A 25,413-nucleotide genomic window follows, 5' to 3' on the forward strand; every position below is an offset into this window, starting at 1 on the left:
GTTAAACCGCGTGCCGCACACGTGGTCAACACGAGGAAATGACGCGGAAATGACGCAGAACGACGTGCTCTGGCCGCGGCCAGGGCGTGCTTACACCTGGGTAGGACGGGAAATTTCAGCGGGTAATCGTGGGTGGGGCATGGTAATAGCATGTTCTGCGCCTGTATCGCGGTGTTATTACGGGAAATTAGCGTGTTACACGTGTGACAGTCAAACGCCTTTCTCCGCGTATAAACAGCGCGAATGCCGAGCACACGTCAGTTGTGCTCGTGACGTCAAGGGGGTGAACATGGATCCCCGTCAGCGTAGTTTCTCTTCATTTCGAATAAATCTTTCGGTGCATTCGCAATGGTCGCAGCAAGGCTTTAATGCTAGGACCTTAGCTTGGCCTTTTGGCTGAGAGTAAGAATCCCGGCTCCAAAGCTTTGTATCGTATTATGAACTGATCGATATTGGATAATGTATAAAGAAGATAGACCAATAACCCTTAGACCCCCCCCCCTCCCCCCCTCCGTCAGCGTAGTGACCTCATCTTAATCCATTTTTAAATCTTGACATTTCTTTTCAAGACAAAAAAATAAAAATGATGCCATAGCTTGAAATCTTGATCTTCACGAGACTGTGTCTTTTGCGGTTATGAATTCTACAGCCCGGTGCTGAGGTTTGCATCCCCTCGCTACTACAACCACATTTACCTCGTTTAATCTCACTTTTAGGGAATGTAATGGCGAATATATAACCAAAACCACTTCGTCTTGCATTTGTTGGAAATGTAATTCAACTTAAATCATTCCGTCTTTGATTTTGTTGTGAACGTAATCGAACGGTAAATCCTCCCCCCCTCGCGTGAACGCGCATTCTGCTGCGCTTCCAACGAAAGCGATCGTATTCTATATAAAACGCTTATTAAAACTATAAAGCGAGCTAATTATAACAATTGGGAGATCCTAGTCTATATAACGCGTTTATTTAAACAATAAAGTGCGATCGTATTCTACAAAATGCGTTTGTTAAGTGGATGAAAAAGTCACGCGAGGGGGTGGGGCGGTGTGGGTGTTGCGTAGGAGTCGGATTTGGGCACAACACCGGCTCGGGAGCTTTTATACCCGTGGTCCACACGAGAAAATGACGCAGAAATGACGCGATGAGGAAGCGGAACAGTCGCCGGCGTCTGTTTTGCGGGCATACCACCGATGAACAGCGGGTTGGCCAATTTTGCACATTTTCCATCCCGGGCAACCACGGGCAAAAAAAAAAAAACGCAAAATTTTAGCCATGATTCAGCCGCAAATGTCTGTGTGACCGGCCCCTAAGCGTATGATTGTGTGCGTGTGAGGTCAATGTAAATGCTGCACCTTGAAAGTTCCGCTCATCTGAAATACAAAAAGAAGCCGAGGTGGGCATGGGCGACAGTTGACCTTCCACTCCTTGGACACCGGGCAATCTTTGACGGCCGCCCGTATGAGGGGCAGCGCCTTCTGCCTCAAAGCGTCCAGCGCTCGGAAGAGACGGTCGTAAGTGACGTCGAACGTGTGGTTCGGATGAACGAGCAGCAGGACGTGGCACACTGAGAACAAGTAGAGCAGATGCAGGCAATGCTGGCGTTCCAAGCCCTTCCAGAACTCGTGGGCGTCAGCATGGCTGATGCCCGCAGCCTGGGACCGGCAGGCCTGCAGCAACTGGCGGCCGTCGCACACCGAGGTGAGGAGCAGGTACAAGACGCGGTTGTCCGGGTTGTACAGAGCCTGGATACCACCGCCGCCCCCGGCGTCCTCACCATCGAACGCAGAGAAGACGTGTTTGTCCGCCACAGTGTTGACGAGAGATTGTTTGAGGGCATCCAGTTGCGTGTTGCTTTTCCCGAAGATGCCCACCACGCAAATGCCGTCGTTCCGGTGTTCGGCGTCCTCTGTCACGGCCTCTCGGAGATGGGCTTTTACGTCTCTGATAGCCGCCATGCTGGCTTCCTCTGTTTTCCTTTGGGCGGAAAAGAGGGGGAATAAAAATATTTACGCACCAATCTGACTTCCGTTCTTTGAAAACTTCGACTCGAAACAAAAGTCTCCAAAGAGTTCCTATTGGCATCGACAAATTAAGACGTAAAATTTTGGGAAGAAAGTAAAATTGAAGCAATGACAGTTTTAAAGTGTTTATACAAAATGTTTTAAAACTCTGGTTTGGTCTGAACACTGAACATCTCTTTTGATCCTTTTCTGGGTCTTTTCTTGTGTATTATATAGCGCCTCTAGTGGTTAAAATAACCCATTCATTAGCAAAAAAAAAACCTATTGATTTGAATAACAAGCAAAGTACCGTACATAAACTATCACATAAACAGCGCATTTTATTAATACTTGAAGACATACTTACCAACCTTTTAGCAATAAAAAAACAATACAAGTTATCACACACTAAATTTATTGCAGTCCTTTGTGCAGTTTAATCACGCAAAGACTCAAGTCTTGCTTCGCGATAAAGCAGCCGTAGATTGAACTATCATCCATTATTTCCATCCATTATCTGCACATCTTATCCTCAGTGGGGTCGCGGTAGTGCTGGAGCACAAAGTTAGCTGTCTTGACTGTCTGCCGTGTTGCTGCTACAAGTACCCCGAAAAACCTTGTGACAGGCTGGTGAAATAAACTGATCAAAATTTGCGAGGTTTGGTCACTTTAAGCCTCTGTAGTTTCTATTCTTCCTTGTGCTTTGTATCACACGTTTTTGGTTGCACATCTTCACATTACAGCAACATTTAGATTCATTGAAATTTCTAATTTGAACTTGTACAGGAGCATCTAAGGCAAAAACACGTCTGCGTGTTTCCCCGAATATACAGTAATAATAATAATATATAATAATAAACTAGTAGAACTAAATTCAATTGTTGTTGTTTTTTTCTTTTTCATTTTGTAATCAAATCTTTTTCTAATAAAATCTTACATACCTGGATTATTGTAACTTGTTAGCCTGCAAAAAGACCCCCAGCCCTCCAGCCAAGGCTCAGTTTTTATGCTATTGATTTACTAGTTCGGTTCCTAGGAGAACTGTTTATCTGGCCTAGCCGAAAATAGATTGACACCCCTGCTGTACAAAATTTGATTTTTTTAAAAGGTAACAAAAAGTAGGTGATTAATGGGAAAATGGGTCAAAAAGTGGCAGCAGTTAAACATTGACAAAACAAATTGAAAATAAGTTAATAAATCGTCAAATAAAAAAGTATGGAAATGAATGAATTTAATGAGAAATGGCTAAAAGCTGTGCCAGGTGATGTGTATGAGGTATGATGTAATGTGTGAAATCAATATTTGTGTTCTTTTTGTTTTATTTATTATAACACATATATATTCATATTTATATATATATTTTTTGCTGTTAATATGCCTTAATACATTTTTGAAAAAGTGTTATAGTAGCATGGTATGGACACAACAAAATATCTTTAAACTGTTGAGCAGTGAAGATGATATTTTTTTCAAAACTAGTCAATTTTTATAAGTTGTTCTCTAATTTTAATTTCCAGTGATGCCTAGGTAAGAATTGTCCTGTAGCTATGTTGCAGGCTATATATATATATATATATATATATATATATATATATATATATATATATATCCATATGATACAAAAATACAATAATTTTTTTTTTTTTAAGCAAACTACTTCATTTTGGTCCTTTTTAAAAATTTTGTCCGACCTCCAATATCTAAACAATTCTTTCCATTAACACAAGGGCAATTCGCTTGCAAAATACAGTAACATTTTATTGCTAGAACTCTGAACTTTTGCAAAAAAAAAAAAAAAACATTTTAGCGCCCTATGTTTCCGATGACGTGATCACACGATTTCAGTCACTCGGGTCCCCCCTCACATACTTTCTATCATTGGATAGCGGGAGTAACACAAGAAAGTGGGGTCTACTCAATGATTGAACAAAGATTTGATAAAAGCCATCCTTTCCATTTTGTGGTGATTTATCGTGCTGAAATCATTCCCAGAGGTTCGATACCTACACAGCACCGCAAAGCCTTTAATATATATATATTTTTCAATAAAAAAATAAATATATGTATTTTTACGTTGTGGCACTCGGGGAAAATGCTTCCGAAAAGGTATTTATTACTTTGTGGCATGCAATGGGTTATGGACACCTTAAACAACACACCCCACCTTGAACGTTTTTCCATGCTGGAGCAAATGGTTGAAAAAATGTTTTATTAGGAACTTTTATGTGTGAATCCCCTTAAGTTTTAAAAAAAAAAGCTTATGTACTTTTATGAATTCCAAACGTTTTTGTTTTACTAGTTATGACTATTTTAACATTTTGAATGTGTCCGTGAGCCCCGAACAATGGCATGTTTTGCGTGCGCGTTCACGCAGTGCGTGACTGCGTCATCGGTGACGTCACCGTCCTTCCGATCCGACGAAATCCCATCTAGCGGCGCGCGTTCCCCAGTCGCTTCGTGAATGGGGGCAGTCCGACACTTAGCGAAATTAGTCCACTAGCACTTCCCTTGTCTCTTCCGTCTCCACGCCAGTAATTCACCCCTTTCTCACCCTCTACTGTTTAGTTCCAAAGCTCTCCCCCAAATCGCAAAAATCCACCGTCGAGTGTTTGTGAAGCTGCAAGTCTTCCCAGCCGAGCGAAGCGACGGGCGGAGCTGCGAGTGCGAGCGTGTCCAGGAATGAGCAATGATGGCTGGCTGTGCAGCAGAGGAGAAAACCTTCCGACGGTTCTTGGAGCTCTTTCTCCGGGAGATGAACCCTCCTCTGCAAGACAGCGACCCGCTGCCTTCGCGTCCCTTGACGGACCTTTTGTGTGAGGACGAAGTGGAAGGGGAATGCCTCGACTTGTGTATGCAGCACCTCTACAAATAGTTAAGTGAACACTTTATTTCTTGTTTCTGTGTATGTTGCTTGTGTTCGGGGGTGGAAGTGAAGCCTGATCTGGACTGGTTCTGGTTCACACGCTCGTTAACCTTTAAACCAAGCTGGGTGTGTCCTAAAACGAGGGTTAAAGCAACAAAACGAAATGCATGATTTTCAAACATTTTAGTGTTCCATATTGATTTAGTCATGCGACAAAATCTATTTTTAATCCCCAAATTCCAAAGGTGAACCCCCGATTTTGCGTAACACGTAGACGTCATGATTGCACATATAGGGAGGGGTGTATGTACCCACATGCTAAAAATAACCCCACCGGCTCTGTTATTTGCTTCCTTTTGACAAATTCCAGACAGGAAAAAAGCAAGATGCATTCAAGAGGACGATGCACTTCTTACATAATCTAGTGTGCAGTTCCAACTGGATTAAAACGTGTATGCGTGATTTGAGTGTGAGAAAGAGGGAGAGAGTTAGAGTGTGAGCAGCCTTGGCAGAAATGGTGAAAAAAAAAAAAAGTAAAAGTGAGAAAATGAGATGCTGGCCTGGTTTAGAATCCAAAATAGATGTTGAAAGAAGTGTGCTGGCAAGGGAAGCACTCATCTAGGGCACCCACGCTTCACTCGTGTCTGGAAAGAAGTGTGTTTTTTTTAAACATCTGTGGGCGTGTGGAGGAGCTCTGAGGTACTCCAGTGGTGTGAAGAGCAATTTTGTGTGTGTCAGGGGTCCGTGATTGAACTCGCGGGGGAAGGAAGGTGGTGTTTCGCAACGTGCATATCTAGCATCGATTTTTGTTGTTGTTTTAAGTGCAGCTGTTGTCTTTGTGGTTGTGTGCAGTTGTTGTCTTTTTCAGGTGTGTCCTTAAAGCAAAAACAGAATTTCTCATAAAATTTTACGAGACCCTGGTGGGTAGACATTCTAGAGGGAATCTGGGGGCATGCCTCCCTAGAAGGAAAGTTGGTACATTCAATTGCATCAATCTGGTGCATTAAAGTCGCTAAATGTATGAGTAATTTGTGCCGTTGTAATCATAAATACACTCATTTTCAAAGTCAATGACACAGCAAACAATTAACACCCACAAAGCATGGTAAACGAGACAGGAATTTGAAAACAAAAATCTGCTTGTCATCTATTAAGACAAAAAAATAACTATTGTTGCTCCAATGCTGATGCTGTACTTTTTTAACGTTTTGTATCAACTTGTAAACGCATCACATCACTATAATGAGTTTTAAACTCAAAGAAACATACTGATATTGGAGTTTCCGCCGTGCAGTGGTTAGCACATTTGACTTACATGCAAAAGGTGCGAGACAGAGTGGAAACATTCGTTGGCCTGGAGAGGGATGGGCGCCACCATGCTGTACTTGCCCAAGACACACCACAGGAAATGATGCCTACTACTACTACTGCTTTGTCCCTACGTAGCAGTTGAGGGATCCAGACAAAATACTCATGTCAACCGAAGCTGAATTTTTAGTAAAATTAGCAGGATTTATTTGGCGGAGTAATTGCTCGCCATCATGGAACATGTGAAGAAGAAGAAAATGAAGTTGTCGGAGTACTTGACAGTTTGAGTTGAGAGAAGTAACACTTCAGTCAGTCAATGGGACAAACGTGCAAAATTGTCTGTTGCATGAATTTGAGTTTTACAGTCGAGCGCAGAAGTAGCAAAACTTAAGGAGTTGGGGGCCACATTGACTTAAATTTTTTTTATTAAGCGGCTGGTCCTGGAGACCAATACAAATGTTTTTATTTATTAATCTATATACATGCAGACATCTACATGTTGTATATTTTTTTAACGTTTGTGTTATTAATAGGATTCGTCTCATGGCTAAGAAACAGTCACAAATAAAGCAAAACAGTATAATAAGTCCCTGTTTTAAGTGTTTAAATTGATATTTTGTTGTGTAGTATTTCTGTAGCATTTTTGTAGTGTTTATTTAGTATTTTAGTAGTAGTATTTGACTTAGCTTGAATTTACTTAATATAATAATTAATATAATAGTGTATAATAAATAAGTATAATATAATGAAATATAATTTTTGTTTGTTGCTGTAGTATTTTTTTAATTTTCAGAACTAAATCAAAATAACATATTAGGTCCCATGGTTTTAAGCACGAAATTGGATAATTGGTATTGTAGTATTACTGTTTTTGTATTTTTGTCGGGTTTTTGTAGCGTTACCTGTAGTATTACGGTAATAGTATTTTTGTATTATAATAGTAATTATTTTTTTTAGCATTTCTGTTGTATTTTTTTCCAGAATTAAATAAGATAAAATTAAGGCCCTGTTTTTGTTTTTTTGTTGTTTATTTTTTCCTTTTTTAGTCAAGTTGCAACAAACTGAGTGAACAAATCACCTGAAAAAAAAAACCAAAACAATGACAAGTGGAAGCCAAAGGCTTATAAGAACCCCCTCCCCCAAATAACTTTGGACACTTCTTCAATCAATCATATAAAAGCACAAAATGTAACTTTTTGTTTTGTAGTATTACTGTAGTTCTATTTGTGTTATGTTTTTATAGAATTCATTTTTTCTTTTCAGAATTAAAGCAAAATTATTTATGAGATCCTTGCTTTTAAGCACTAAATGTGATATTTTGTTTTGTAGTATTACTGTACTGTAGTTATTTTTGTATTTTTTTTTAATATTACTGTAGGTGATTGTTTGAAGTATTTGTGTACTATTATTTTTGTACTATAGTACTACTGCAGTTATGTTTTTGTAGCATTCCTGTAGCATTTTTTTCTTTTCACAATTAAAGGAGAATAATATACAAGGTCCCTGTTCTTAAGCACTAAATTAAGACATTTAGTTTTGTAGCATTACTGTAGTTGTATTATTTGAAGTGTTTTTTTTCCCAGTGTAAATAATATACAAGATCCCTGTTTTTTAAGCACTAAATTTGATATTTAGTTTTGTAGTAGTACTGTAATTTTATTTTCGTAGCATTTCCTTTTTATTTTCACAATTTCTGCAAAATAATATATTATGTCCTTGTTTTTAAGCACCGAATTTGATATTTTGTTTGATAGTATTATTGTAGTTGGAGTTTTGTTTTGTTTTATAATATTTCTTAGTTTTTCTGAATTAAAGCAAGTAATATATAGATATAGAAATGTAATATATTACTGAGGTTTTATTTTTGTAGTATTTTTCTTGTATTATTGTAGTAGTATTCTTTCAGTATTTTAGTATGACTGTATCTGTAGAATTTCTGCATTTGTTTTTTCGTAGTATTATCAGATTTTTTTTCTCTTCAGAATGAAAGCAAAATAAAATATTAGGTCCCCAACTAGATGTCGCTGTATTGTGTCGTACAACCAAAAACGAATGCTTAAAAGCAATACAAACTATGGAGAAATCAAAGCCACCAAATCGCACCAATTTTATTGTCTTTTTTTGCCTAGCCTTTTGCAAGTTTTTTGGGGTGTGTGAATAGCAGCATGATGGCGGACAATCATTTCAGTTCTCTCTAGGTGTGGCTCATGTTGTTTAATAAACATTTCTTGACCTATAAGTATTTAAAAATGCACATTTATGTGGTAGTTCATGTATTTGTCTTATTTTAAAAAATCATTATTGATTTTTTTCCAATTTAGAAGGGTTTTTTTTACCACTAGGATGCATTAAATAATACATGCTGTCCCTTTAAATTATGCACAAGATAAAAGTTAACACAAATAGATTGAGGTAAGTCATCCCACATGCTTTTCTGAATACAAATAACTGAGCTCTCCAAGTTTTTATATGCTTTATTGAACAAAATCAGACCAAGATTGGAATCCAAAACCTTAAGACTGCGAGGCCATACTCACTCAAGTCAAGCATCTGGTAACCTGCAGTAACATCCTTTTCCTGTCCAGGCTATAACATTAGCGGTCGGTTTTATTATTGTATGGAAGAGGTTCACTGTTTCTTTCCAAATGAGGCATTGTGAAGGCCGTCTTATTATTTTGTGGAAGAGCCAAACGAGACTCCACCCTCTAACACTTCCTCCACGAAAGTGACAAAAGCTTGTTTGGGGACTTCCTTTTCCTGTCCATTGGTCCTCGTCAAGTAGTGTTTTCATTTTTTTTCCAAAATTGTGTGGCTCCAAAAAATTCTAATGCTGTTTCAATGCTATACAGTTCTCCAAGAGTGTCTCAATTTTTCAGATAGCAGGCCAGATTTGGTTAGCTGAAAATGTGTGAGGGCCGACCATTCAGCCTGGCATTCTTTAAACAGTCTTTAATAAATTCAGCCTCTGTCAAAGGTTTGCAGTTCTTGGCGATCAGCATCGCGACCGCAAAGCTCGCCTTTGTATCATTTTCATTTGACTCGCATGGTCTTGTGAAAAAGCGCTCCTTTGCCGTTTAAACAACTTCCGTTTGCTTCACCTATTCACAGCCCTCGTTTTCAGTTATCCAATGTAGTCAGCATGTTTTGTTCTGCATTGCCTCTTGATATTATATATTTGAAAACTGCCAGTCTCTTGGCACTTTAGGCACAGTTGTTTCGGATTTAGGTGAGAAAAATACTCTAATTTCCACTTGTCCTAGAAGTGGCGGTCCTCCCAATCAACTATCCTTTTTTCAATTTGCAGTCGCCATCTCGGAAATGAGTTGGGCTAAACTTCTCACAAAAAGCCAAGGGTCAAGGTGGCCAAAGGGCTACTACCATCTTCTAGTGCAGGGGTCGGGAACCTATGGCTCGCGAGCCATATATGGCTCTTTCTATGAGTACCTGTGGCTCAGAGACAAATTTGATTGCATGCAAATTTTCTCCATCTCGTTCAAAACATGAGCTATTAATCCTGTTCAGATACACGCAAAGCCAAACCAAAGCTGAATTTCAAAGCAGTACTTCGCACCATATATATGGCACGTTTTTCACTACAATTTACAGTCAAGGTGTCAACCCAAAAAATACAGATACCAGATGAGGAAATCCACAGAACAAACTGTAAATACGTCAAAACACCGGAAGAGAACTTAGTTATTTGATTGGGTGAGTGGGAGGGATGGGTGGAGCGAAGCAAAAAGTGCAAGCACTCCATCCCATCTCTCGCCCTACGCCGTCTGCGCCAAAGGTAAGCACATCAGGCTCCCTGTTTGCAGAATGTTGTGACGTTTTTACAAAATAACTGCTTGCATCTGGTTTTGAAACCAATATGCATGAAAAAAAAAGGGTCAAAATGAGTTTAACCGATCTTGAGTAATTGCAAGAAAGAGACAAATTTAAAGTGGTATGTTTGTTGATTTTGGGACACGGGCTCTGGCATTATTCTCTTTTCATGATTTTTTTCAAATCATCGAAAATAAATGTGCTGAAGACTAAGCTTTTGTCTGGGGCGCGGGTTTAGCAACTTAGTAAATTTGTCTCATAATATATGGCGTGGCTCTTTCCCATAATAAAATTAATATATTTTGCTTTTATGGCTCTTCGAGTCAAAAAGGTCCCCGACCCCTGTTCTAGTGAAATGGTGATTTTAAAAAGTTTTTGTACACATTTATTTTGTACTGCGGTCAACATTACTGGCAGGCTACATATTATTAATTTTATGACAGAGGTTGCAGGCAAGCAAAAAATTGATCACATGCTGCTACTGGTCCCCGGGCCGGACTTTGGACATGGCTGCAGTAATCCCTTGTTTTGCAAAATCATTATTTATTTATCTGTTAAATACTCAATTATACATTAAAACCAAAGAACAAACCCCATTTACAGGCTCAAACATTTGTATAACAAACAAAAGTCATGCTTTTTTTTTTAAACAAATTACTTGTTTGCTGTTAAAATAATCACTGCTTTTTTGCACTACTGACTCAGAAAAGAGATGGATATTTCAGACGGATGATATTTTCTCACCATCATGTGGGTGTTATTGGGAAACAAAAATGTCAACATAAATGGAACTAGAGCAGTGACAACGAATTATTAAAACGCGTTATCAACAAATTAATCATCAATTCTTTGTATCGCGCGATTTATGGGCCGCTCAGCACATTACATCAATGCAAATAAGAGTGCGTTGAATTTAATTGCACATTAAGGGAACATGCTTGTAGTGCCACTTTGACCCTGCAGAGGGCACTTGAGACCACATTTTGTTGTGTGGCTTACTCTCTGTCCAGTCAAGTCAGGTCATATTTATTTGTATAGCCCTTTTTACAAATTACTATTTAACCCTTCAAATAATAATAAGCAGGGAGATTTTTTACCCTGGGGGTCAGCAACTGGCAGCTGCATGTGGTTCTTTGGCGTTTCCTTTTCGCTCTCCTGGTTCATTTCTTAAAAATGTTTGATAATGGAAAGTCATACGTCTTCTGTAGGAGGAAAAATGTGACCCAACATGACTGTTTTCCGATAGATATATATATATATACAATGTTTTTGCAGCTCTTATATGGCTCTTTCTACATTTTGGGTTGCCAACCTTTGGTCTAGCCAATCGAATGTAGAACACAATCCACGATGCAAATTTGTGAAGTAGCAAAACCGTGAAAAGTAAACTGCATTATAGCAAGGGATTACTGTAGTTGAATTAGCGTAATTCAATTGAAATAAATCCAAGAATATTATAATAGAATTATACAATATAATGAACACAGTTGTATTTCCCAAATAGTGCCCAGCAGCATTCAATACAGATGAAGAAAATATAAGTCGGATTGATACTTGAACTATGGACTCTTACAACCGTATTTTTCTTGATGATTTAGAAAAATATTTTCTGTTGTCCTCTGTGAGTTATTTGTTTTTTTTTCTTTCTAAATACGTCATTAGCAAAGTTTTTCATTTCTGAACCGTTGAAAAGGGCAAACCACACAAGTGTTGGAAATCTATGTGGTTTAACTTAAGTGTTGACATTAAGCAGTGCTGGATGCTGCCAAACAACACATACATTGATATTTAACTCAAGCATGAATCGTGAATATAACCAACAGTTGCCACGGCAATAACCCGGGCGTCCTCGCGCCAAACACTATTATAGGTCAAAGGATCACCTCGCTAATGTGCTCCAATGTGAACGCTAATGTGAGTTGTGTGATTTTATAAAATCTTGGCTTGGTCTGCTGATTGTCATAGCTTTACCTAAAAGGGACATAGTGTGATACGGTACCACAGTAAAGCCATGTTAAGGAGCCTCTGTTACTTTTTCATTAATCTGAATGTAAATCCACTTGTGATAAGTTTACAGTTTAACAGACACTCAAAACAAGGAGCGAAGACTCCAAGAATGTTGAGCTTTCAGGCAGAACAAGAGAGCAGTGTACAAAACTCCCATGATGTACAATATCCAACTTGTTTTAAACGTCCTCCCTTGAAACCTTACTTCATTAAATATTCTTGGTTGCAAAAAGCAGATGAAGTGTTAAACGTGTAAATATGAAAAGCGGTAACACGATTGGCAAAACGTGTGAAATTGCTCAATAAGAGTCAAAATGTAAAAAAACAATGCGTAATAATAGTTAAATACCTTACCACAGTGCAAAATATAAACACCCAAAATAACCCATGCCTGGCTTCCTAAGCAATCTCCTTTGCACGTGTTCAGTAGTCGAGAACCACATTCGTCGTTGTAATCAAGCAGAATAAAAACAAATCTCTGAATAAACATTAAATGATTTTCTCATTGGAGCATACATTGCACAGTTTATTTTTAAGCCTATTTAGGTTAAATAAAAAACGACAACTCACATTGGATTGTAAATTCACAGTTTTTCTTACATTGTGGCTAAATTATTAAAGTTGGTAAAACACTACCTTTGGCTACAGAGGAACCCAACGTACATTTTCACCATAGACGACACCACAAGCGTTTTATGCGTCAGTTTTCAGCACGTATGAAGCTATTTTTTTGTGTCAAAAAGGATGAGACTAGTTTTCAGTGGAGAGAAAGACTGCTTGTTGCCAGGGTAAAACAAGAAGGTCTTTTCTTTTAGCACAGAAGACGCTGCTAGTTGTCGGCGTGAAACACGAAGGCCCATTTTTCAACGTAGAAGAAGACTATGCTAGTTGCCAGTGTAAAATAAAATGCTTGTTTTAGGGGAGTAGAAATCGACTCCAGTCATGGTCCACTTGAAGCATGACGTAGCATGGCACACAGAAGTGCTAGTCCAAATAACCCAACCTTTATAAGTGTTCAATAGTCATAATAGAACAACATGCTTAATTGTAAGCATACGGGAAAAAAACAAATGTCTGAGTAAACATGAAATTAGTTTCTCATCGGAGTGTAAGTCGTACCAGGCATTGGATTTTTAAATCCAGTTTTTGTAACAATCTGGCTAAATTATGATAGCAGACAAGACACTACATTTCGTACATTTTCGTCATAGAAGAAGACGGCATTAGCGTTGTTTGCCTACGCTTTTGCCTATGCTCGTATTTAGCGTAGAAGACTACGCTAATTGCCGGTGTAAAAGAACATGCTCGTTTTCAGCTTTGCAGAAATTGACTTCATTTTTTACTGTGCTTGTTTCATAACATAGCACGACACACCAAACTGCTAATCATAATAACCCTACCTTGGCAATATAGGCAATCTCTTTACAGGTGTTCAATATTCAGAACTACATTCTCCATTCCTGCAAATCCTTGCTAGCTGTTCTTGTTAGCCGCTTTAACTCTTTGTTGCTTTTTGTTCTTGGCGATAAATTCTTATTTAAAAGGAGTCAATTATATACAGGGTAGAACATGAATCATTTATAGCCCATTGTTTTGGCTCTTCCAGAATTAGCACTGGCCTCAATTTAAAACAATACCTAGGAAAAGGGTTAGTTACGTCGTAATTTTTAAGCGGTAATTCTCGGGCTAACTTGATGGCAGTGTGTGAGTGGGCCTACATGCAGCAGGTCTGGTGATTCATCCCACGTGTCATTAGTTTGTCTCTGGGTTGAACGGCTAATAATAGAGTTGCGCCACAGAAAAGTTCAACGTTCAATGGATGCGGAGGCCGGTTGATGGACATTTTTTTTCTTTTTTTGAACAACGGTTTTGGACGTTCATCTATGTGCCTTGAAATAAACCCTGTTAGGTTCTACAGTCCAGCCTCACTTAATGAAATAAATACTTTTAGAAACTGTTTTTGAATACAGTAATCCTGTCTTTCGCAAGGATTGCGTTCTAAAAAGGACCTGCGAGTCAAAATCCGCAAATTAGTGACCTTTATCTGTTTATTTAATGAATACTCTATTATACATTGAAACCAATGAACAAACCCTATTTACAGGTTCAAACATTTATTAAATAAGTATGTTTTTTTTTAAATTTACAAATATCTTCTTTTCTGTCAAATTGTAATTTAAAAATAATCTTGCTGTTCTATTACACTACTTTTAACCACTTTTTTCCTTGCCATCATGTTGACGTTATTGGGAAAATGAAATGTGGAGAAAAAACGCTTTTAACCTTCGTTTATCATATCTTAAGTAACTTTGTCAGCAATATAAAATAATTCTCTGCCTTTCTGTTCTTTTGTTGGTCCAGAGCGTTTTGTTGAAATAGAAAATTGAAAAAGATTTGCGCATACGTAACGGAGGTTCCCTTAAGCTGTTTTACAGACGTGTACAACATAGATTGCAACACACAGGCAGGCAGAGGCAGAAAGGGGCTGGGAGACTGTTTAGCCAATCAGAATGCTAAACATAATGCACAATGAAAATCCATAAAGTATCAAAACCGCAAAAATGGATTACTGTACTTGTATCCCCCTTATATGCTTTAAATACATTATGGTTTAAAAAAGTATGAATAAAGTTTTGAGCGTGTTATCAATGATAAAAGAATATGTATTTGAACAATAACAAAAAAGGCTCCTTGCTAAAAGTCAAGTCAAGTCATGTTTATTTGTATAGCCATTATTCACAAAGAGTCTCAAAGGGCTGCACAGACCAAAGATTATTGCAAACCACAGACCATTATTACACCATCCCCTGATCTAAAACCTACATGAGGGGAAGGAAAAACTCCCAAAAAAAGAGGAAAATGAAGAAACCTCGGAAAGGGACCGCACATGAGGTTATCCACCTTCCAGGATGATCAGGCGGCAATGGATGTTGCAATAACAAATAATACACAGATATTGTCAACATAAAATATAAGGTTATTCACATGCTAGATTTAAACGGTTCCACTGATTAGAGCAGATCAAATCTCAGGGGGAAGAGCATTCCACAGTACCGGGGCCCGAATGGAGAACGCTCTCGAACCTGCGTATCTCTTTTTGGCTCTTGGCATCACTAGTAGACCAGCATTTTCAGAGCGAAGGCTCCGGACCGGGACATAGGGGGATATTAAATCTGAAAGATGAGGGAGCAAGTTCATGCATGATTTTGTATAATATCAACAAAATGGCATTTGGATGGACCAATAATTACCATTCCGGTCTTTTCAGAGTTAAGGCGCAAGAAATTGAGTGACATCCATTCTTTTATCTCAGTGAGGCAGGCCTCCAAATTTCCACAGTTTAGTGTGGCAGATTCCCCCATCGGAAGATATAGTTGAGTGTCATCTGCGTAGCAATGAAAACTGATATTGTACTTGCAAATACTATCACCTAATGGAAGTACGTAAATGCTCAAAAGAAGGGGGCCAAATAGTGAAATGCTAATATTTCTTAACTCTCATTTGCAAACTATTCAAAAAAAGGTTGTTGCATTACTATTTCTCATTATTTAAACATGTAGGAAACAGGCACTTGAAACATAAAGATATGCCTTTTGAATGAAATTGTACAACAGTGAAGTCATTATCCAAATAAATATGAACTGCTTTGCTTTTCGTTACATTTTGTAGAATTAAAGTCTTTATTGTTATTGACGTTAACTTAGTAAACATTGTTCATACAGAGATTAGATGTGGCACTTCAAGATAAACATGTAGTAAAGGTTTCAAAGAGAAAAAAATTGGAAATTGTCTGTCCCCGTGTGCCCTGCGATTGACTGGCAACCAGTTGAGGGTGTCCCCTGCCCACTGCCCGGAGATGGCTGGGATGGGCTCCAATTTCTTTTGTCCTCTATGATTGTTGATCAGTTGCCTTTTGTTTAGACCAAAATATTTTGCTTAAATTGGAACTTAACATAGTTCCCGATATGGACATTTTGAAATATATATTTTGGTATTGTTTTATGTATATTTTTGGACAAGTTAAAATGTGAAAATGTGACGTTGCAGTTTTTTGAGGTCCTAAGTAGAAGGTAGAAGGTTTAACCGGAAATTGCCTTTAGTATGGAAAATAATAATAGTACTAAAATCCCTTGTATTTACCGACACATTATGGGCAAAACCGGTACCTATTGATTCATTGACAAAACAATTAACACGAAATGCATAGATCTGTCTATTTTTGCAGTTATTGGGGACCAGAACCCGCAAAGGGTGAGATAAAAAGAGAGAGAGAGAGAGAGAGAATACGAGAGAAATAGAGAAAGATAGGGAGAGAGAATGCGTCAGAAATAAAAAGAGAGTAAAAGAAAACGTGTGAGAAATAGAGAAATAGAATAAGGGAGAGAGCGAGAGACCACACACGATTTGTGAGGTTAACACTGACCTTCAAAAGAAAATGGACTGTTCCAGGCTTCCATCATTCCTTTAATTCACTGTAAAATCTGCATATGCCTCCCAAAAAGATTTTCAAAGTAAACCTTCAAATCGACAATTCGGGCCAATGGCGAGTTTACTTAAACAGTAAGTCGGCAGCACAAACAGAATGAGAGGACGCCATCTGACTGTCTGCCGGCTTTTCACTGTTCAATCACCATACAAAGAAGTCGAAAGTTTTGATCCCCGGCAGATATACACAGCTTATCGGGAGTAACTTTATAATTGGGGGAAAAACCCCCACAGCAACTAAAAGCTCCCCTTTTCTTTTTCTGCAAAAGGCATACCTGTCAACCTAAGCCAATTGCTCCCCTTATTAATGATTGGAATACCCCTTATTACGCGATTATAAACTTAAAAACACAACGCAACACCTATTTACTCACAGCAAGATGGACTATGTAGAATACTGCAACAATATTACCAATCTACAATGACAGTGTTGTGTGCTACTAGTGGCCACGACTATCCGAATTAGAGCTGAAATGAGCAATACTTGATCGGTCTGACAAAAAAAAAAAAAAGAGTTCCCGAACAGGCCTATCCATCCATCAATCATCTGCACCGCTTATCCTCAGAGACATACGACCATTCACTCACTCATTCAGACCTAGGGACAATTTGGACCGGCCAATTAACATGACTTGAATGTGGGAGGAAACCGGAGTGCCCAGAGGAAACCCACGGAAGCATGGGGAGAACATGCAAACTCCACAGAGGAGGCCGTGGTAGCTGGACTTGAACCCTCAACCACTGCATTGTGGGGCTGCACACTAACCACCCAGCTTCCATGCCACTCATTTGGACATTGTTAACACATCCTTAATAGAGAGAATACGTTCAACTTCTAAAGGACCCCTTAAACTACCGTATTTTCCGCACTATAAGGCGCACCTAAAAGCCTTTATTTTTTTCAAAAGCTGACCATGCGCCTTATAATACAGTGCGCCTTATTTATGGATCAATTTTAAAGTTGCAAAGTTTTCCAACTAACTTGCAGCCGCCGACTAGATTTTCCCCCGAACGCCAAGTAGTACGCGGTGGATGCTGGGATTTATTTACCCGCGTTTCATTGGCTAACCAATGTGTCAATCATCATTTGAATCGATCACTATTGGCTAAAGTTATTCAGAGGTCAAGAGGCGGATCCTTTTTATCATTTACAGGCTGCCATTGGCTTAAACAGAAAACAAAGCCTGCAATTGGCCGAAAAAGATGTGTCAATCATCAGTTGAATCGATCACTATTGGCTAAAGTTATTCGGAGGTCAAGGGGAGGATCCTTTTTATCATTTACAGGCTGCCATTGGCTTAAACGGAAAACAAAGCCTGCAATTGGCCGAAAAAGATGTGTCAATCTTTAGTTGAATCGATCACTATTGGCTAAAGTTATTCGGAGGTCAAGGGGCGGATCCTTTTTATCATTTACAGGCTGCCATTGGCTTAAATGGCGAAACAAAGCCTGCAATTGGCCGAAAAAGATGAATGCGTATTGCATGTGGCTGACGGCATAGAGAAAGCATTTTTTTCTATTCTGTATTTGTAAATATTGTATTCTCCTGGATTTACTACCCTCACGGATATAAGAGGACATTGCCTGCACATTATTATGAACACAACGACTTCGGTGAGCTATTCCGGGTTGTCCCTGTATCTTGTTTCAGACTGAACTCGATGTTTCTGTGATAAGCGGTGCAGATAATGGATGGAATGGAGTGTCTATTTTTAAATTAAACTCAATTCCAAGTGTTTATTGTCATATGCACAGTAACGTTGCGAGCGAAAAAGAAAATAGATACTAAGGAATGGTTATCATTTCTTGAATCCCAAGACTTTAACCTTCCGAATGATGGAACGATGCATTTGAGTGACATCTTACGGACACCGCATCCGCACGTGTTCTCGACACGTATTTGCGTCTTTGCAAGCTTTCGGAATGTTAAGGGGGTAATACGTTGGACTGAACTATCTGACTGTTTTGTCCACGTTCCCATTGTAGCGCCTTATAATCCGGTGCGTCTTATGTATGTAAAAAATAGGACCAAAAACTATTTTTTCGGGGTGCGCCCTATAACCCGGTGCGCCTTATAGTGCGGAAAATACGGTACATACCTCACCTTTTAATGTCCTTTAAAGTCTGATTCATCATCAGATACACCAAAGAATTGTTTCCTCTGACTTGCTTTTTTGTTTATTTATATTTTTTTTTTAACGTTTTCTGTTTTTCTACATTTTTTAACATTCACCGCTGGTACAATTATGAATAATGAGTAGAAAGTGTGATAATGAGATAAAATCGAATGCCTTAATCTAACTTGTCTATATCACTTGTTGTCTAGTGATCAGGATTTGACCCTCTTACTTCTGCAGCCTGGTTTCGATTACCGTTGCAACCAGTGTTTTGCAATTGTGCTCAGCAATATTTTTCAACTGGTGAATGATTGCAAAAATGCGATTGTATACTACCGTGCGCACAATTTTGATTTCCTTTTTAGGTTTAAAAAAAAAATGTGTGTTAAACATCAATAAATACGGGATATTGAGGAGGGGGCACAAAGCAAAAGGACAGGAGTGGCACAAAAACAACATTCACAGAGGCTTGCGAAACTATTTGGCCCCCTTGAACTTTGTTACCTTTTGCCACATTTCAGATTTCAAACATCAAGATATATAACTAATTTCTTGTGAAGCATCAACAATAAGTGGAACACAATCATGAAGTGGAACACACTTTTTTGGATATTTTAAACTTTTTTTTAACAAACAAAAAACGAAAAAGTGGGTGTGCAAAATGATTTGGCCCCTTTACTTTTAGTGCAGCAAACTCTGTCCAGAAGTTCAGTGAGGATCTCTGAATGATTCAATGTTGATCTAAATGACTATGGACAGATTCTCCCACCTCAGCTGTAGACCTTTGCAGTTTATCCAGAGTGATCATGGGCCTCTTGGCTGCATTTCTGATCAGTTTTCTCCTTGAATGAGCCGTGTTTAGGGAGACGGCCCGATCTTGGTAGATTTGCAGGGGTCTGATACTCCTTCCATTTCAATATTATTGCTTGCACAGTGCTCCTTGGGGTGTTTAAAGCTTGGGAAATTGAAGAATTTGTTTCTAAATCCAGCTTTAAACTTCTCCAAAACAGTATCTCGGACCTGCCTGGTGTGTTCCTCGTTCATCATGATGCTCTGCACTTTAAACAGACCTCTGAGACTATCACAGCGCAGGTGCATTCATACTGAGACTTGATTACACGCAGGTGAATTCCATTTATCATTGTTAGTCATTTAGATCAACATTGAATCATTCAGAGATCCTCGCTGAACTTCTGGACGGAGTTTGCTGCACTGAAAGAAAAGGGGCTGAATAATTTTGCACACCCACTTTTTTGTTTTTTTTTATCTGTTAAAAAGGTTTAAAATATCCATTAAAGTGTGTCCCACTTTTGTCGATTCTTCACAAGGAAATTAGTTTTTTATTTTGACGTTTGAAGTCTGAAATGTGGCAAAAAGTCACAAAGTTCAAGGGGGCCAAATAGTTTCGCAAACCACTTTTTTGTAGTACTTTTTAAAAAAACGTTTTGTTCATCAAGCCAGATCAAAAAGCCTGACAGGCCATTTGTAGCCCGCCGTCATAGTTTACTCACTCTTGGTTTAAACGCCTGCTTTGATATTCCAACAAATTGGATTCATGTGAGGGCTTGGGGCCTTTCTGCTGCTACCGTTTACTGTTGGATCACTTTCTAGGAATTTACAATGATCCTGTCCTGACTTGTGGAAGAAAAACTTGCAAGCTCCCGTTTGAGTTGAGGCCTCAGTCAAAACTCAAACTGCGATCTTATTGAAAAAAAAAAAACCCTAACTGAAGTTTATTTAGTTAGTATTTAGCTTCTTGCTTGTGTGTTTTGCAATGTGCTCCCTTCACTTCATGCTTTATCCTTTTTCTGGGACTTTTTGACTCTTTCTTGGCGTGCAGTAGCTTTGCGATACTATTTAAAATCTGGACATTATTGTGTTGATAAAGGGTGCTAGAATTCCTAATTTTTTTCCCAACTTAACACAACCATACATGGCAAACTAATTTGAGCTTCAACTACTTTTTATAATTGACAGAACAAATGCAGTTACGTTTAATTTTTTTATAGGTATTTTTTCATGTTTTTACAAATTATTAGTCATTGATTTCAAAAGTTTACACATGCACTTTTAAATGTCTTGTTTCAACCCAACGGAAGAATACTTTGGTGTTGTTAAGTGAGACAGAGTGTACTATTTAGTGCTTCCTTGAAGGGCTGCATGATTAACCTTAATGTACAGATGCTCCCCTACTTACGAGCATTCGACTTTCGCAAAACGCAATTTATTTTTCGAAAAATATCCATATATTGCTGTAAATTATATTTCGTATTGTGTGCACCCTTTTCCGAGTACAGGACAGAACTCTTGTGCTTCTTTCCGCTGCGTGGCGCTGTGAGAGGTCACCCAGCATCCACCCCGAAGAAGAAATCCGGCTTCTACTTCCTAGTTCGTGTGTAAACATACTACATGTACTGTATCCCTAGCGCACTAAGAACTTCGACATTTTTATTTTTTAACAACTCGTGAATTTATTCAATATGGTTGATGTAAAGTGTAAAGAAGAGGTGAGCAGTTTCTTTTGAAACGAAAGTGGAATAAGAAAGATTGATGCGGTTGAGAAAATGGTTAGATCGCTTTTTTTCGCCCATTTTCTACCACGGAAGAGGAAGTAGCCAAACTCTTGAAGCCCATCTTCCAAAAGTAAGTTAAACTTAACTTTATTTATCTATATAGAGCACATTATTTTATTAAATTATTTTTTTAGGTCAAAACAATCTAGGTTACTTATACAAGCCTTAAACATACTAATACAAACCTTAAATATACAAAACCTAGCACTGAAGCAACTTATGAACGATCGTCCGGAACCTCGTTTGTAAGTAGGGCAGCGTCTGTAATCGATTTTGCGATGTGACGTAGTGCAATTGTGTAATCGCAAGACACTGCGGTTTTATAGTTCCATGTTTGTTATATGAGTTGCAGAGTGTTTGGCCTATCAGAATTGTCACAGTTCGGGTTTGAACTGCGCCAGCCAATCAGAGGCAAGTCTTGATGCCATTTGCCAATAAAGGCGAAGCGAAGTCTGCAAGCAGCTCACTATGCCACACACCCATGTGTGAGCAGACAGCATCCCTAACAAAACTCCCCAGAAGAGGGCTCTGTTTTTTTAAGGTTAAAGCATGTCCCAATGATTAATTACTCACAAAAAAAGAAACTAGCACAGAAAATTATTTTAAAATTGAATGCCGGTCTGAGAATTGGTAACTAGTTTTTTTTCATGTTTAAGAAAAAAACCTACTTTCTGCAGCCCTAGTTCCAAGTAGTAAAAACACTCATAAAAAAACAACAACATTCATTTAAAAAATAAGCATTTATTACATAGCATGAGGCTCACCTAGAGAGAGATGACATAATTGTCCGCCAACTTGCTGCTACGGGTACTGGAGAAAACAAATCTTGCGCAAGATTAGGCAAAAAAATAAGAAAAATGCCGTTTGGTTATTATGATTGTCTTTAGTTAGTATTTTTCCTCCTATTATTGTTACTATTGTATTATTATAAAATAATTTTGTCTTTGTCTTGTCGTCTTTAGGTGCACTATACAATATAACGACATCTATTGGTCAACTTAGGTGCATTGTCTCTTTAAATATTTACAGTGTAACAGCTGAGAATTGTTTTCACAAAACAGTCATACAAAAAATATTTACATTTTTTTCAAGTTAAACAGAATTATCTGCCACTCCAACAAGATTGTTTCGCCTAAATATTGCAAGAAACTTTTTTTGCATACCTTTCAACTTAAACTGTTTTGTCGTATTTAGTATGATTTTTTTTCCTAACATATTTCAGAAATTATATAATTTTAATTTACATAGGATTTTTGGCCCTTCTGTACAGATTTCCCTGCTCTTAAACATGCTGTGTCTTTAATAGAAAACCCGATGTCACTGGTGTTTCCTTCCAAGGTGTTTAAAAAAAGCGGTTGCTTTTCTTTGCATTCAGTTATGGATTTTTGTTGTCTCTGTTTATATTTTTTAAGGGAAAAAAAACAAAATACGCTTGTATTGTCTTTCCCATCAGTTTTTGAATATTAAAAAGATCTGATTAATTTATTTTAATTGCGTTTTAAAAATGTATTTGCGTATCTAGAACTTAAACTTTGAAAATTGTCTTGTTATTCAGTATAACAAGAAAAGAACATTATTTCAATATGAGCAAAATGATCTCCCAACTGAACAAAAACCTTTGCGACTTAATTTTCTTTCTTGACTTTTGCTTACGTTTCAACTCGGACTATCTTGCCACATTAAGTGCAACTAATTTTCTAAAATATTTCATTACCAACATCTTCTACAAGTTTGGTGCAAGCATCCATGACTTTGGTGCATTACAGCTTCTTAATACAAACATATCCAGAAATTAAAGCAATTTGAATTTAACCAATGTTTTTGCCCACTGTGCAGATTTTCCTGCTCTTAAACATGATGTGCCTTTAAAAGACAACTTGATGATGATGCGAAGATGCTGTTCCATTAAACATTTCTCAAAAAGTATTTGCCATTCTAGTATGTACTTTGGTTTGTGGTTTGTGTATGTCTTTCATTTGAAGTCATGTTTGAAGAATTTTCTCTTTTAGTAAATGTTATTTAACTCAATTTCTTCGGTTCAACCAATCATCTTTGCATCTTTTGTAAACCATTACAACCTGATTATTAAAGATATACCTTTCCAGGGTGTACAATTCTGAAAGGGGGTGGTTTGTAAGTACTTCATTGTCTTTATTATAACTGCGTTATTTACCAGGACTAGAGTCTACTAAAGGGGGACCCAGAAAAAAACAAAACAACTCAAAAAAGCGTAAACCCTGTCCTCCACACAATTGCAAGCTGTTACGTAATTCGGGCGACACTCTGGTCAAGCGGCAGGCCCAGAATAGCTCCCATCCAGCCTCCACTTTTTGCTCCATGACAAAGAAAAAACGCATCGTTTCGACATTTTACTGCGTAGTATTCTGCAAATATGCTCGGCTGTAGGAATTAACAAGTACAAATACTTATTGTACTCCTAATACAAATATATCATCCACTTGTCTGACTTTTTACCTTGGATAAATGAAAACAAATACCATAGAGGAGCCTCGGCTACAGTTTGTGGGCATGAAACTTACTTATTCAGACTACTCAACAGAGGATGCCAGAGGTCCACCACCAGAATTATTTTTTCAGTCTCATTCAATGCACTTCATCGTTATTTTTAATTTTTTTAGTGTTCATTATTATTTAGCAGTTCATTATTTTGACAATTATCAATTTGTGAAACCAAACAAGCCACACATTGGTTGATCTACAACGCTACTTCATTTATTCAAACCAGAGTCAATAAAAGAGAGTGAAAGAAACATTTGAACAAGAGGGAATTAGCACGTTTGCAATGAGAATTGGGAACGTTGGAGGGTGAAATATGGAGGAAAGGGGAGAGTGGGGTTTAAGTAGAGCTTTAAAAGGTGGTGGATAAACTGTGAAAGTGGAAATGGCAACTGAAAGTAATGAGCAAAAATTTTCTATGGCGTGTTCAACAGATTTGTTGCCAATACCAAACTGCCACTTGTGTCATTTATCTTCGTTGCTTTAAGTATCTTGAGAGGGCGACGTAGTGGCTCGGCCCAGGTGAGTTAGGCAAACTGACCTGATCCTTGTGGTTGTTCGGGAGAGGCGCTCATTTTGTTTTTAGCCTTCCGAGAGAAAGGGTCTTTTTGTGGACAAATGGTGAGTCTTTTTAAGTCTGAGCTGGAAAGGGGCAAAGGTGTATTCGTAGCAAAGGGCATCACTCTTTAGCTTTTTTTCCATTTTCCGTCAAAGTACTGTAATCTTTAGCTACATCATGGTTAACAGTCAGTTTATCTCGCTGTTACCTGCGCTTCATAGAATTTCTTCACTTTGACAATTATAGCACTGCACAGGAATCGCATCGATTTGATTAGAGAGTCGGATTCTCTTTGTTCGAACCAGTTTTAAGGCAGCTGCCAGGCTCCGGCCAAGGGAACCTTCACGGCGCTGCGGTGTACAGCATGTGGCCACGTTGTCTGGGAGGGCACAGCGCCCCAGTATGGTGTGTTACCGGCGTTCCAGAGAGTATGCTGACCAAGCTCAACGCTCAGGAGCGTACAGCGTTGGCGCCGTAGCAAGGCGAATGGCTTTGTTTTCTGGAAACGCAAGGGAACCTGCGGGGCACGGTGTGTGGCCACGTTGTCTGAAAGCGCACGGCGCGGTGCATGACCGAGGTGCCTCCCCGCGGTGCCTCGGAGTCCATGGCACAGCGCTCCAGCACAGCACATAGGTGCGTTGTCCAGGAGTCCACGGTACGGTGCCCTAGCATGGCCTAGTCACGGTGTTCCGGAGGGCACAGCAACCCTGGCACGGCGCGTGGCCACAGTGTGTGAACGGCATGGCACACCGGAGTCAAGATGGCGGCGCGCACGAGTGCAGCGGCTTCAGGCTCTCCAGTTCGTCTTTTTGTTTTTAGTGTTCTTTTATCCCTCATATTTTCCCTCCGACTCCTTTCACGACTACAATAACATCCACAACATCCCGAGGGATATACAGAGACCACCGGGATCTCCCTGGGTGATCTCCCTGCCGACAACGACGGAGACAGCGGAGGGAGCGAAAGTAAAAGCGAGGCTGCCGGTCGAGCCTAAGCTAAGAAGGCTACCACACGACCAGCTCTTCAGAGCATGTTCCTGACCAATGCCAGATCCATCGTCCACAAAATTAGTGAATTTGAGCTGCGGATCGCCACCAACAGCTTAGTCCGAAATTGCAGTATTTTTGTCATCACGGAGTCTTGGCTTCCCTGACGC

General features: G+C 38.8%; 2 protein-coding genes across 2 annotated transcripts in view; one reads left to right on the forward strand and one right to left on the reverse strand.

Annotated features, from left to right (window-relative positions):
- smg8 (SMG8 nonsense mediated mRNA decay factor) overlaps window positions 1-25,413 on the reverse strand; it is a 43,885-nt gene that overhangs the window by 9,971 nt on the left and 8,501 nt on the right. The window contains exon 2 of the mRNA XM_088320509.1: window positions 1,356-1,977. Within this exon, the coding sequence (XP_088176635.1) occupies window positions 1,356-1,958 (603 nt within the window). The 5' untranslated portion in view covers window positions 1,959-1,977. The remainder of the gene's footprint in view (window positions 1-1,355; window positions 1,978-25,413) is intronic.
- The window catches only part of ppm1e (protein phosphatase, Mg2+/Mn2+ dependent, 1E), a 44,723-nt gene continuing 23,732 nt past the window's right edge, over window positions 4,423-25,413 (forward strand). The window contains exon 1 of the mRNA XM_088320513.1: window positions 4,423-4,874. Coding sequence (XP_088176639.1) covers window positions 4,690-4,874 — 185 coding nt within the window. The 5' untranslated portion in view covers window positions 4,423-4,689. The remainder of the gene's footprint in view (window positions 4,875-25,413) is intronic.

The sequence above is a fragment of the Urocampus carinirostris genome, chromosome 17 (genome assembly GCF_059441175.1).
Source record: "Urocampus carinirostris isolate Australia breed hairy pipefish chromosome 17, RoL_Ucar_1.0, whole genome shotgun sequence".
NCBI classification, from domain to species: domain Eukaryota; kingdom Metazoa; phylum Chordata; class Actinopteri; order Syngnathiformes; family Syngnathidae; genus Urocampus; species Urocampus carinirostris.